Genomic DNA, 14,874 nt, shown 5'->3' with positions numbered 1-14,874 from the left:
TGCTTTAACTCAGGCATGGTTTGTGTTACAAATGTGGTTGCTGAACAAATGAGACTTCTAAATCACGCACCATAGTATTATTTTCTGATGGGGACATCAATTACTCGCTTTTCATGTATTATACGTGCATTTCAGGATTGAGGGGTGGGTAGTTGTAATTGGGCGGCGTTTACAGCGGTGTCTGAGGCTCACCAGTAGTGGAGGAGATGTTGACGTCGATGCTGATCTCGGGGATGCCACCGCCCTTCAGCGCAGCCACACACGTGTATGTGCCGAAGTCGGTGAACTTGAGGTCGATGATGTCCAAGTTGGTGGTGCCGGGTGAGATGTCCGTGTCCGTCTGTGTGATGACCATGCGCTCCGAGCTTCGCAATGCGCGGCCGTTCTTCAACCAGCTGAAGGTGAGTTCCTCCGGGGGCGTAGCCTCCACCTGCATTGACGCGTTACAGTAAGTTACAATTTGTGACATGACAATCCTTTTTTTCTCGCTTCACAATCTTACTTGACAAGATATCTTCACTTCCCGACCGATCTGGATGTTGTCGTCATTGTGGTAGGGATCAGGAGTGATCCAGAAGCGACCCTTTTTTAACGCTATGGAAAAAACAAAAAATAAATAAAAGAAAACCAAAATATCTTATTAGGTAGCTGGGATTGAGAGATTTGCATGCAGAGCAAATCTGAGTAACCATTTTTGACTTTGTTAAAATCACAATACTTTTGGAAATCCACATTTAGTCACATCACTATATCTTTTGCTTCAACATCCTTGCTACAAACAAGCAAATACTGCATTAACCTATTCCGTTCGGGTAGAAAACAATCACAAAACAACTGAGTTGTTTAATCTGCAGGGTCACTTGGAGGCTACTCCTTCACATTTCATGCAAATTTTACTGGCTTCTTGCCCCTCCCATTCAAATCCCCTTTTCCCGGCATTTTATCAAATCATAAATATGGGATACCGTGCAGCCCTTCCCGTACATCGACAACATGTCTGTTCATGAGAGATAAGTGGGAACGGTTACAAATTTTGCCAGACCGCTTACTCTGCTCACATGGAATCTTAAAAGTGTGAGTGTTTTAAAAAGAAAACACCATCAGGTGAAAAGTGCTCGCTCTGCAGACTTCATCGGGTGTCAGGATATTTCATTTTTCGGCCCCTGCCCTTTTCAGATTACCAATTCCTGGCAAAAAAAAAAAAAAAAATTCACATAAATCTTTGATGACGACTATGCCGGAAAACAGAACTTTCCCATTTGCTGCAGATATAAACTGCAACTCCAACGATTGTAATACAATTTTCCACAACATCATGAATTTTTCAGCATTGTATTTTGCTTGATGCACACACACAGGACAATCTCAACTAACGTTACAGCATTTGCTCATTTTATATTAACCCTTTAAAACCTCAGCCTATTTTGTCCGAATTTGCATGCCTTTGAATTTGCCTTTGTAATTTAAAGAAAAAAATAGTTCACAATGGCCTGGTTGGGTCCCTTTTTCAGGACACCATATCCTTCGTGTTGGTTCTCTGTTGTTTTATTCACTGACCAATTATAATCATCCAAACATTTTGGGGCCCCCCCAAAAAAAACACACACACAAAAAAAACCCCACCTCAAATCTTTTGTCAAAATTTGAAATATTGATGTTCCATTGAAAACCAAACATGCTCAATGAACCAATTTGAAGCTTGATGATATTTATTCAACTTGTTCAGACAGAAAAAAAACAGAAAAAATAAGACAATAGTTTTATATTTGACTTTTCAACACAAACAGAAGGTATGGTCATAGGCGTTTTTGGCCTTTACACATACTATGGTAGAAACAGGTTATATATACAGTGGTATATATACAGTAGTATCTGAACCTTTTGGAATTTCTCACTTATCTGCATAAAATCACCATTAAAATCTGATCTGATTTTTGTCAGAATGACACGGATGAAAAAAGTGTCTCCTTTAACTAACCACCCACCCAAACATTTATAAGTTTTCATATTTTAATGGGGATAGTATGCAAAAAATGACAGAAGGGGGAAAATAAGTAAGTGAACCATCACATTTAATATTTTGTGGCTCCACCTTTGGCAGCAACAACTTCAACCAGATGCTTCCTGTAGCTGCAGATCAGTCTGGCACATCGATCAGGACTAATCTTGGCCCATTCTTCTCTAAAAAACTGCTATAGTTCAGTCAGATCCCTGGGGTGTCTGGCATGAATCGCTGTCTTTAGGTCATGCCACAGCATCTCAATGGCGTTCAAGTCTGGACTTTGACTTGGCCACTCCAGAACTTGTATTTTGCTCTTCTGAAACCTTTCTAAAGTTGATTTACTTTTGTGTTTTGGATCAATGTCTTGTTGCAGCATCCATCCTCTTTTTAGGTTCAACTGTCTGACAGACGGCCTCAGGTTTTCCTGCAAAACATCCTGATAAACTTTTAAATTCATTCTTCCATTAATGATTGCAAGTTGTCCAGGCCCTGGGGTAGCAAAACAGCCCCAGATCATAATGCTCCCTCCACCATAATTCAAGGTGGGGATGAGAGGTTGATGTTGGTGAGCTCTTCCATTTTTCCTCCACTCATGACGTTGTGTGTTACTCCCAAAAAATTCAACTTTGGTTTCATCAGTCCAAAAAATATTTTGCCAAAATGTCTGCGGAGTGTCCAAGTGCCTTTTTGCGAACATTAAACGAGCAACATTGTTTTTTTTTTTTAGACAGCAGTGGCTTCCTCCGTGGAGTCCTCCCAAGAACACCATTCTTGGCCATAGTTTTACATATAGTTGATGTGTGCACATACATATTGGACTATGCCAGTGATTTCTGTAAGTCTTTAGCAGACACTTTAGGGTCCTTTTTTGCCTCTCTGAATATTCTGCGCTGAACTCTTGGCGTCATCTTTGGTGGATGGCCACTCCTTGGGAGAGAAGCAACAGTGCCAAACCCTCTCCATTTGTAGACAACATCTCTGACTGACGATTGTAGAGATCCAGACTTTTAGAGATGGTTTTGTATCCTTTCCCAGCTTTATACAAATCAACAATCCTTGATCGCAGGTCTTTAGACAGCTCTTTTGACTGAGCCATGATGCACATCAGACAATACTTCTCATCAAGACAATTCTTACCAGGTGTTTTATCGTGTGCAGGGCAGCTTTAAACTACTCATCAGTGATTGGGCACACACCTGACTTACATTGTTTGGTAAGAATTGGTTTCAATTGCTCTTTAGGTCCCCTTAGGCAGAGAGTTCAGTTACTCATTTTTCACCCTTCTGTCATTGGGTGCTTTTAGTTAAAGCATACACTGTTTTTTTTAATTTGTGTGATTTTGACAAAGAGCAGATCACATTTGATGGTGTTTTTATGCAGAAATGTGAGAAATTCCAAAAGGTTTAGATACTTTTTCATACAATATTTTCAAAAATATTGATAAACTAGTTCAGTTCAATTTCTTCAGGCATGCCACTCAGTTCCCCCTTGAACAATACAACTAGGTCACACAGCACGCTCTTCTGCAGTTTGCGCTGTCAGCATGTTACTCTTCCCAACTCGCCGACTCATCTAAAGAAAGCAACGACAAATCTGGTTTATCCTTTTCCTCGTGTTGATGAAATAATGCATTAGCTTGCGCTAAATTTAGTTTTCGATTCATTCTGCACGTTTCAAAATCTCGCTACCTCACCTCCCTCTCCTTAGGTGGCGCTCGGTCGCCAATTTATTAAAAATGTTCACGTTATGTCCATCCTTCATGACCCCACAAAGGCTGTGGGATATGTAGTTTTTTGTGGTGCTTTCGGTTTTGAAAAAGGACAAGAAATATAAACACATGGTCCATGCAGCGTTTTAACGTTTATTCATGAGGGAAAATAAAACTATAAAACTGACATTCTTATGACATTATTGCCCATTTTACTTGGTCGATTGACTTCAAGTAAAAACGGGCGTGGACCTTCACTTCTGCACTTTCAAATGAGACCAACCAGCGGCACATGGGTGATGTCATTACAGCGTGACGAAGATGATATGCATGATTTTGTCACCGCTGACACGTTCTGTGTTAAAGAGTTAAGATATACCAACATGAAGTGCACAACACACAAAAATTCCATGCACCTTAAAGTGCTTAGATCAGGGGTGTCAAACTCATCTTGTTGCTCTTCTGTTTTTATTTTTTAATTAAAAAAAAAAAAATAAATATGTAATACATCAAAATGTAATTATTCTCTTTTAATATTTGAATGAGCAGTTAATTTAATATTTTTTTAATTAAACAAAAATGAACGATAAATTAATATTACATGATTGTTGTAGTCCTTTCACTGAGGGCTACAAAAATGTGATTTAAATTCAAATTTAGCGCAAAACATGAAGTCAATGCATGCAATCTACTTTCGCAGGCCACACAAAAGGATACAGAGGGTTAAATGTGGCCTTGAGTTAAACACCTGTGGCTCAGACCAAGGAAAAGCACTTGAAGCAACACTAAGGAATTCACCATGTGTTAGATTTTATTGGAACACTAATTGCCATGATGAGTCATACTTGATCCATTTTGAGATCCAACTTCTGTCAACAAATGTGCCCGCAGTGAGCTTGCGTGTTTCTCCTATGCTTGCTTGTGAGAGTAATGAGGAGTGTCAAATGATCACACAAAAAGAGGGGAAAAGGCTTCAGCGACTCGTGTCACTCGGCTGCAACGCAACTTCACCACAGGGGACTATCTTATGAAACACACATCCAGACACACACACATACATTGACTTCCTGGCTGTGACACACACAGCAACACAATAGCATGGCTGATGTGTACACATGCAAATGAGAGAGGACGTTCCAATGTGTTTTTCCCTCCACTGGCTCTAATGAATTCCACTGGCTTTTGTGTGAACGAGATGAATCATTATCCCTTCGACTCATTTCTCACTCTTTGCCGTCCGCCAGTCTTCACAGCCGGCAGCCGCTTAGCTCTTCCGGGGGAAAAATATCAGCATGCCAGGCTGGACCGGTCTCTTTACAGACCAGATGGAAGTTCCTCTCACCTCCTTCATCAAGGTTAAACTCCAAACTGGGTCGACAGGCATCGGCCAGGTGTACCCGCCTTTCATCTTGCCATTATCGCCCTCCGCACGCACGCTGACGCCTCGGAAAGCCAAGGCTGCTAACGGAGGGATGAAAGACGGAATCATGGCTTTCAAGCTTTAGGCATACCATTTGTGTAATGGAGTCCACAAAAACACACGCAGATGGATGTGAGTGACCCATGATTTGTCGTCCCCTGCCATTAAGCATCATTCATCATTGGAAATCCATGTAGATAATCTTCCACGTGTTTTGGGGGAACTGTAGATCTAAATTCACACTATACTATGAGACTTGTATGTAAGAATAAAGTTATGAGATCCCTCAGCATGTCTACAGTCTGATGTCAAAGGATTGACTCATTAATGTCTTTTTTACTAGATTAAAAGATGAAAACGGACAAAATCTAAGAATATGCAACTGTGGCTCCTCTTTCCCACAAACCCTTGCATTATGTCAGCTTCAGCTTGTTTGCAAACAACAAAGTACAGACGAAGTGTGTACGTGTGTTAAAATGTGTCAAAAAGCATCACGCAGCTCTGTCATATTTGCAACATTTTTTTTTGCATACTTTGCATACAGCGTCACCCCGCAGCCTCTCAGCATGTTACTCCCGCCCACAAGTCCTTCAGAAGCCCTCGACAAACACACGCACACACTCACGAGCAGATGGTAGCATTCCCGGCCATACTGTCCCACCAACCACACAGCCTTCCAGGGCTTCAGCCTTCCCGGCAGGCTGCTGGCAAACAATTTTGCTTGCTGACTGCATCATTTTTGTGACATTATGAATGATAATGTGTTTGACAGATTATATGCTTTTCACAAAACCCAGGTGTTTTAAAAACAATCTGACATGGTTTAATGAAAATACACCAAGGGTCAAGAGAGATTTTACTCGCTATTTCTTGCCTGTCTGGATTCAGTCTGCACGTGAGTATAGATTTCGTTTCAATGACAACATCTGGGGCTTTTGCGTGTCTTTAGAATGATAAAAGATTTTCCACTTACACAAACCCAACACTAGCAAATGGAATCGTGGCGATTGCTCTAAGACTGCAAGACTTAGACTTACGGATGAGAATTTATTATTTTTACGATTCCGATTCCCTTATCAATATTGCTTAACGATTCGATTCTCTTATCGATTCTAATTTTGGGAAAAATAAGAACAAACGTTTTGATTGGCATTGAGTTTGTATAATCAGAAGTCACAACCTTACAAACTCACAACGAGGTCAAAAGAGGCCCAAAGTCTCAATGTTAACTGTGGAAATAAGTGGCAAATACACAAGAATGTGTGACATTTTAATGAAACATTTTTCTAATTGAATTAAAAAAATATATATATATTTAATATTGGCATAAAGGTTGTTGTTCTGCCTTTGGCAATATGTGTTGAAGTGTATTATTTACCATTACAGTATATAGACCCTACTCACCTACGTCACAAAATGACGTGTCGCCGTATCCGGCCGCCATATTGTCCGTCATTTTTTAGCCCTATTCTCAATGGTTTCAATTAGTCGTGCAATTTATAGAGCAATTCATGGAAGCCCCGGTGTTATCTGACGCTGTAAACTCATTGTATGCATTGCATAAAAGGCGTTATGTGGAAAAGCTTCAGTTTATCCATTCGCCAGATCCATATTTGATGCCTAAATCGATGTTTTTTGACCCGCTGTCTTCGCCGTCTCTGCCTGACATCTGCTGCCCTGATATTTACAACTATCTTGTCCACACAAAATCAGCCTATTCTCACAAAAGTTTGAAAAACTTTAAGAGCTTGGAGGCGTATAAATACTTCGTTGCTGGTTGGGTGAAACAGGTCCTCGTCCACAAAAATTCGGCAGGAATCTATCTTGTGCTCGGGAAGGTGAATTACGAAATTTTCAATTCAAAATCTTTTGTTCTTGCTAACATCCACTGTCAAGTCTAATGTATTTCATGTCATTTGTCAATGGAGCTAGGACTTTTAATGTTTATATGGTTTAGCGATAGCACTCTCACTACATACATATATAATATGTAATAAATATGAAGTGCGTAGCACTACTCTATTTTGTCCCTAGTTGAATTTATTTTTTGGCTTTTGACCTCAATAGTGAAATTGTAAATTAATTGTATGACAGCTGTCTTATTAACCCCTTATAATTATTTATTTTCAGGTACTTCATTCACAACGTCTGAGTGTATGTTGTCGGCGATTAGTCTAGCAATGATCTTAATTGTGGTTGTCGGCCCAAAACCCTCTAAATATATATTAAATGCATCTTACCAGATATACAATGACTACAACATAATCTGTGGTAATCGTTTGGAGCCCAGTTTTCTCGTCGAATTGCAGCAGCCCATCTCGCTCTCCTCTCCGGGTCTCTCGGAATCCGGTAGAACTTCAAGTCTCTCCGTCTATCTTCTCTGTTATTGCAACCGACCGCCACACACGCTTTCACCATTTTGATTACTAATGTTCACGAGCAGAAAAACACGCCATAATAGGAGGAATTTACGTAGCAGTAATGCATCAACAGTGACGAGTTGACGGACAATATGGCGCGGGGGCGTGGTTGTGACGTCATGTGAGTAGGGTCTATTGAAATGCATGCCTTTTAGTTTTTAGTGTGCTTTCACGCTCAAGTGGGGGCGCCCTTACGCTTTCTCACGAGACGAAGAAGTGCAGCTACAAAGCCTCCAAGCGAGTTAGAGAGGGAAACACTTCTACGAGCCTACGTTCTTTGTTAATGTTTGTAAAATATCTCCAGCGGCAACACCTATATGTATCATCTTTTGTGTTGTTGTTGTGTGTTTCCACTCGCGATCGGACACTTAAATCCAGTTGTGTAGTAGTTTGAACCATGTGCTAATGCTAGCGAACGCATGCTCACCGTTTGTGTTGTTACTGTATTAGCAGCTAATCATCTGATTTACGTTGATGCGAACCTTTTTGTTATTGGGGACGAAATTGATTTGTGTCATTTCTATTTTTAGTTTCACTCTTCAAGTGATGGTGTCATAACGACGGCTGAATAAAATCAGCATATTATACCAACGTGTTCTGCATCGTCATTTAGGAGTTTAGGTCGCTGTATAGCCAGGACTGAGCCTTAGCGTCTCGGTGAGGACAGAACAGTCGTATTCCCTCCTGACGCAGTTATCGCCACCTTGCAATGACTGCAAGTCGCTTTGTTGTAATTTTTCCTCGTAAAGTGAAGACTCACTTTCAAACGTTTGAACGAACGTGCTGTCATTGTTGTGTTTACGGCTGCAATGCTCGTGCTAAACCATCGTAACCTTTCATTTTCACCCTCTATCCTGGTGAAGTGTAGCCAAACTTTGGAGCGAGTGGTTCTTGGCGCCATGCTAGTTTGATGCGTCTGGACAACACGTCACGTGATGACGCTATACGCGTCTTTAGGAATCGTTAAAGGGGTCGTTAAGGTGTTTTCATTGTGATGTCAAGGCCCCGAATTGGAATCTGATTTCGATTCCCATCCCTGCTAAGACTAAAATGTAAAAAAATCAGTGATCAAATGAATATTGTTGTGTGTGCACGTCATACAGTGTGATTAAATATACGCTACAACTAGGGTTGTCAACTATCCCTTCAAAAACGGATATATCCGGCATTCAGAAACAAAAGTATGCGTCCCTTATTGAGCTTTCAAGGGATGCGCTTTGTCCCTTATTGTCATCAAACTCAAAAATAGTGTCTTATTTGTAGAACGAACGAATACTAGTATGGTTCTTTACAAGACTATGCAGGGAAACACATTCCCCCGTCTATCCTGATTTATAACCACTGTGCTGGCGGAACAACAGGGTATCCGCGGGGCCTTAAAAAATATATATATATATTTTTTAATCCAATCATTTGAATTTGCTGCCTTAAAATGTCTCAAATTCTCCCAAATCTTTAAGGTCTTGAATACGATTTTGAAAGGTCTTGAAAATATATTGATATTGCTTTTATCATAGACTTCATAATGATATTGACGGGTCACATTCCTGCCACATGCCTTCAAGTAGCTGGCCGTCCTACACTCCGCTTCAGTCGGTCACAGTTATTCTCCAATGCCAGATTTATATTGAAAAAGTACAAAAGCTGTACCGCATACAAACAGGAAGGATTGTCTCATGAGTGATTTGTTCGAGGATTCAAGGTAATTATTATATTTTTCCGGCTTTAAACAGTGTGGACGCTGAAAGAGTTGAGAGTGGAGTGCATTGCTCCACTATAACGAAACGAGTCATTGGCTAAATCTGAGTTTGTCTCGTCCATCGGACGTTGTGCACCCTGTGGATCTATGGGAGTGGGCGGGGCTCAGCTAGCCCAGACATTCTGCTTCTCTGCATGATTTTTGGATTATTTGTCTGAGGCGGAATCCTTTTTTGACTGGCGGTGAAATGAGCGAATCAGCGATCTTGTGGTGTAACTATCCACTGGAGACATTGTTCAATTTTCATTCCGTTGCTCCGAGTTGAACTGGAAACTTTCCTAATCATCCTAGCGACACTGTCCTTGTTAAAAACGACTAGCGAAAAATCGGGCTTCTATTTCTGGTGTTTTTTCTTTTGTAGCTGCTTGTGTTTGAAGACTGACTTCTGTCGCTCTTGTTTCTGTCCCTACCGAGGAGCAGGTGCCACTGAGTCCCTCTGTTTCAAAACACTCACAGGCGGACACACTTTGAGCATCTTCTCCTTGAAAGACCAGCATTGGCCACTGAAATAGAACCATACCTATCTGCATTGACGCAATAAAAAATGTATTTTTTACTGGACAAAAAGCACATAATTATGGATGGGCGAAAAAACTATTTTCGTCACTGACCTATAAATGTTCTCACTTTTTGTCACACAGTCTTAATTAAATTGTATTCAATCCCAACATGTCGTGGACCTCCTTACTTTTTTCCCTCCATATTACCTTTCTTTGCTTTTTCTTCTTCTGCGTATCTTTCATCACAGCTTTAGAAATCCTACATAGTTTGATTCCTTTCATGCTGAAAAGCAAGCAGTGGAGTCCAACTGCTTCGAATGCAAGAATCTCAACTTAATGGAAAAACAAAATAGAGATAATTCTTTGATACTTGTTAAACTGAGGTCTAGCGATTTATCATTGTAGGTTTGTTCCTGTCAGAATGTAATTTGGAGCTCATGTTTCTTTCCAAGGCAATTTCACTTGAGAATTACCATTTGCCCGATATCACTGTGTATGTGTTGCCATTTGTCACCACGCATGTGTCGTATTTGCAAGGAAACTGTGTACATTATGAAGCCAGGACGCCGTTTCACCCTCGAATGCGCAACGCCGGCGCATACCAAATGCAGTAGAATATGTCCACTTGTCGAAAAGGTTAAATAGCCATTAAGATGCACAAGGAAATTGCTATTCTTGTTTTTCGATAAAGCATCTCACATACACAGACACTACAAACACATTTGTGCAACTGAAATTACAAGTTGTGCATTGTAGATGTGATGGTATTAACATGAAACATATTATTAGGGAGTTTTTTTTTTTTCATTTAAGGGGATGAATGGACACCAAGATAGTTCAAATGATGTGGAAAAGGACATTCCTGTCGCCACGGAAACAGCATGGCAATTCTTAAGCCTTTATTGAATAAAGAATTGAAGAGGAAAATGTAAATACAGTATACGAGTTCAACAGTGTGCTGCAGCACATCAATAAGAATTGAATATTTACTGCAGAGATTGCCTGCAGTGACGCCCAACATCTTCTGTCTAATACGAATAAGCTGGCGGCCTCTAAAGTCGTCAGCGATATGGCGTGCAGCACAATACAGTGAAGGGGTTATCTGTCAGAGAGGGGGTGCGTGGGGGCTGCGCTATCAGACGTGATTGGTGGATGATTTGATTTTCATGCCGGAGACTTTACGGCTGCATAAATAAAACGCCTTCCGCACGCGGGCTTAGTTTAGCACCGAGGCGACCCCACGAAGTAATCTTGCAGATGAAAGCTGCGTTCTCGGCAGGGAAAAGCACAAGTTCAGGAACATGAAAGTCAGCCAATCTGCTCAACTCGGATTTGGGAAAGCGCGAATGCAAAGTGGGTTTCCCAGAGTGATGTTGTTGTTTTTTTTTGCGGATTTCAATGATTAATGCTCAGCTTGATGGACCTTGGGGACTCTTTCAAGTCATAAGATTTGGTAATAGCAGCTGATATAAAAGCATAACATACAATCATGTTTAATATGTTCTTTATAGGCAGCGACCCAACAAATTGAGTAAATATTATATATTCCTTTTGGTCCCATCGCAGGACATGTAATAGTTTTTTTGTTTGTTTGCTCTGAACACGTAAACATGGCCTCCTAAATCTCTTTTATACAGTGGGGCAAATAAGTATTTAGTCAACCACTCATTGTGGAAGTTAGCCCACTAGAAAATATTAGAGGCCTGTAATTGTCAACATGGGTAAACCTCAACCATGACAGACAGAATGAGGAGTAAAAAACAGAAAATCACACTGTCTGATTTTTAAGGAGTTTATTTGCAAATCATGGTGGAAAATAAGTATATGGTCAATACCAAAAGTTCATCTCAATACTTTGTTATGTTCCCTTTGTTGGCAATAACGGAGGTCAAAAGTTTTCTTTAACTCTTCACACAATCTCACACAAATCTCTTGATACATGGCCCCATTCATTCTTTCCTTTACACAGATCAGTCGTCCTGGTCCCTTTGCAGAAAAACAGCCCCAAAGCATGATGTTTCCACCCCCATGCTTCACAGTGGGTATGGTGTTCTTCTGATGCAATACAGTATTCTTTCTCCTCCAAACACAAGAACCTGTGTTTCTACCAAAAAGTTCTATTTTGGTTTCATCTGACCATATCACATTCTCCCAGTCCTCTTCTGGATCATCAAAATGCTCTCTAGCGAACCGCAGACGGGCCTGGACGTGTACTGGCTTCAGCAGGGGGACACGTCTGGCAGTGCAGGATTTGAGTCCCTGGCGGCGCATTGTGTTACTGATAGTAGCCTATGATACTGTGGTCCCAGTTCTCTGTACGTCATTCACTAGGTCCCCCCGTGTGGTTTTGTGATTTTTGCTAACCGTTCATGTTATCATTTTGACGCCACAGCGTGAGATCTTGCATGGAGCCCCAGATCGAGGGAGATTATCAGTGGTCTTGTATGTCTTCCATTTTCTAATAATTGCTCCCACAGTTGATTTCTTTACACCAAGCGTTTTACCTATTGTAGATTCAGTCTTCCCAGCCTGGTGCAGGTCTACAATTTTGTCTCTGGTGTCCTTCGACAGCTCTTTGGTCTTGGCCATAGTGGAATGTGGAGTGTGACTGACTGAGCTTGTGGACAGGTGTCTTTTATACCGATAATGAGTTAAAACAGGTGCCATTTATACAGGTAACGAGTGGAGCCTCGTTAGAAGAAGTTAGACCTCTTTAACAGCCAGAAATCTTGCTTATTTGTAGGAGAACAGATACTTATTATCCACTCTAATTTGGAAATAAATTCTTTAAAAATCAAACAATGTGATTTTCAGTTTTTTTCCACATTCTGTCTCTCATGATTGAGGTTTACCCATGTTGACAATTACAGGCCTCTCTAATCTTTTCAAGTTGGGGAACTTGCACAATTGGTGGTTGACTAAATACTTATTTGCCTCACTGTATATAGAATTCATCATTCACAGATGACCCCCCTTAGCCTGGATGAAATGGTATTATATGAATACAAAGTTGTTATGGCGAGTAGGGATGTCTAGATTACATATTTTTGCACCCGAGACAGAGTCCCCTGATTTTGAGAATCTGCTGATACAAAGTCTTGATCAGATACTGAAAAAAGTGTTGTTTAAAAAAAAGTTTTAAACATGTTAAGCCTGAGTTATGCTTCTGTGTTGCGGTGACGGCGTAGCGACTGTGTGAGCATTCGATAGTTCTGCAGCAAGCGAACACGCTGCTCTGGAATTCACCGCTAAGCCACAAGAGGGGGTGGCATTGTGTTTGTACGGTTTTGGGTGATTCTTGTCGACTTCCTCTAGTTCTCTTCCGGTTATACAACAATACCAACGGAGATGGAATAGCAATCTTTAATACCTTGACGAAACATTGTACAGGTGGTCGTACTTGCGGACCTCTTCGATGATCCTCTTGTCAGCTTGGTCAATTTTTGAGTCTAGCGCAAGAATGATTGTAAATGGCAGTGATTTCAAACTGAACCGGAAACAACAGTCTGAGCGGACCAATCACAGTTTATTTGCGTCACGTCACCACGCGATGACGCAACGTGTAGTCAGAATTTTGTGGAGCTGCACATCAGGCTACAGCGGAGGGTCGTAAATCAGGTCTGCCTTGACGGTGTAGGTCTGCCGCAGAAGCATAACTCTGTCTTTACTGTCCCACTGCGCCGCCTGCATAATATGAATCATTTTAAAACAAGAATAACGTAGAAAAATGTTTGGTTTTATGTAATGCTACATTGAGTGAGTCCACTCAAATTTGCTCAAGCTGAAGAGAACAGCCTCTCACTTATACAATGAGTTGCCACAGCACACTATCGCTAGTGTTTAACAATCTAAACAATGATTCACGCATTCAGCCCCTTTGATGGTAGAGGTAGCAAGCTTCTCTGGCAATATCAAAGTAAGAAACCTGTCAATCATCGTAAATTTTGAATAGCTAACTCCAGGGCACTGCTGACCAAGAAAAGCAGCGGGAGGGAGACTGAGAGGCTGAACGAGCATTCAGCAAAAAAACAAATATATTTTTTAAATTAAAAACCTGACCTTTTTCACCCGATTCTCATCCAATGGAAAATGGCGCGATTGGCCTGATTTCCGATCACGTGATCGGATCGAGATATCCTTAATGGTGAGTCAACCAAAGTTTTCCCAAACAGAGCTATTCAAGTCATTTGCTAAAAATTCTTGTATTTTTAATTTCACAATATATATTGCAAACCTCCATAAAGTCGCAATGTCATTTTTTTCCCAATATCTTGCAGCCCTGAACCGTATGTTTTTGTTAAATTCTGGATACAACTTTTATGCCCCTTAGCGTCCTGGAATTTTTTATGTGTAAATTATGCGATTCGGTCAAAAATTGTAGGACTAGATTTTTTTTTTTATTTTTTTTTTTATTTTTAAACCTTGACGAACGGATTATTTTTGGGGGTCATTCGAAAAATTCCCTGTGGCACGCAAAAATTCCAGTCATTTTGATATTTGTAAGGTGACGGTCGGGTAAACGGTTTGGGGTGTGCGGCGCGCCAAAGAAACGCCACTCATTAAAAAAATTTTACCATCTGGGCATTTCCCTTGCAAAGCCCCATCTAACAAGAATTTCATGCATATATATCATGACAAGACCCAGGAACCCAAGCTCAGAATTCCTGATTAATGCAGAATTTTCTTTTACAAATTTTCACTTACCTCGCACGATGATGGTTGTGGACTTCTTAGCTGGGTTTCCCACGTTGTTGCTGGCCACGCAACTGTAGACGCCTGCCTCATCCGAGCTGATGGCGGGTAGGGTAAGCGTGCCACCCTTCACCATGCTCCTCTGTGGCAAGCTGTCATTGGTGGTGAGCCACGTGAGGAGCGGCGGAGGCTCCCCGCCGGTGGTGATGCAGACCAATGACACGGTCTGGCCGGGGTTCACCACGATGGGGTCCTCCACCAACAGCTTGATGGACGGCGAGGCTGTGAAAAGGGTGGTAGAGAAAGTTGGCAGCATATGGTAAGGTACTGGAATTACAGTACAAGTTTATGTGCTGTTGTTAGAGTTTGCGAC

The 14,874-nt window shown here is 41.1% G+C and overlaps 1 protein-coding gene across 9 annotated transcripts in view; it reads right to left on the bottom strand.

The window, feature by feature from the left end:
• LOC130907443 (MAM domain-containing glycosylphosphatidylinositol anchor protein 2-like) overlaps positions 1-14,874 on the bottom strand; it is a 459,232-nt gene that overhangs the window by 136,743 nt on the left and 307,615 nt on the right. For all 9 annotated transcript variants that reach the window (XM_057822539.1, XM_057822545.1, XM_057822543.1 and 6 more), the window contains 3 exons: positions 14,514-14,783; positions 503-594; positions 193-430 (listed from right to left, as the gene is read on the bottom strand). In XM_057822539.1, the coding sequence (XP_057678522.1) occupies positions 193-430; positions 503-594; positions 14,514-14,783 (600 nt within the window). The remainder of the gene's footprint in view (positions 1-192; positions 431-502; positions 595-14,513; positions 14,784-14,874) is intronic.

This window comes from Corythoichthys intestinalis, chromosome 19 (assembly GCF_030265065.1).
Source record: "Corythoichthys intestinalis isolate RoL2023-P3 chromosome 19, ASM3026506v1, whole genome shotgun sequence".
NCBI classification, from domain to species: domain Eukaryota; kingdom Metazoa; phylum Chordata; class Actinopteri; order Syngnathiformes; family Syngnathidae; genus Corythoichthys; species Corythoichthys intestinalis.
This window is presented reverse-complemented; position numbering and strand designations above follow the sequence as displayed.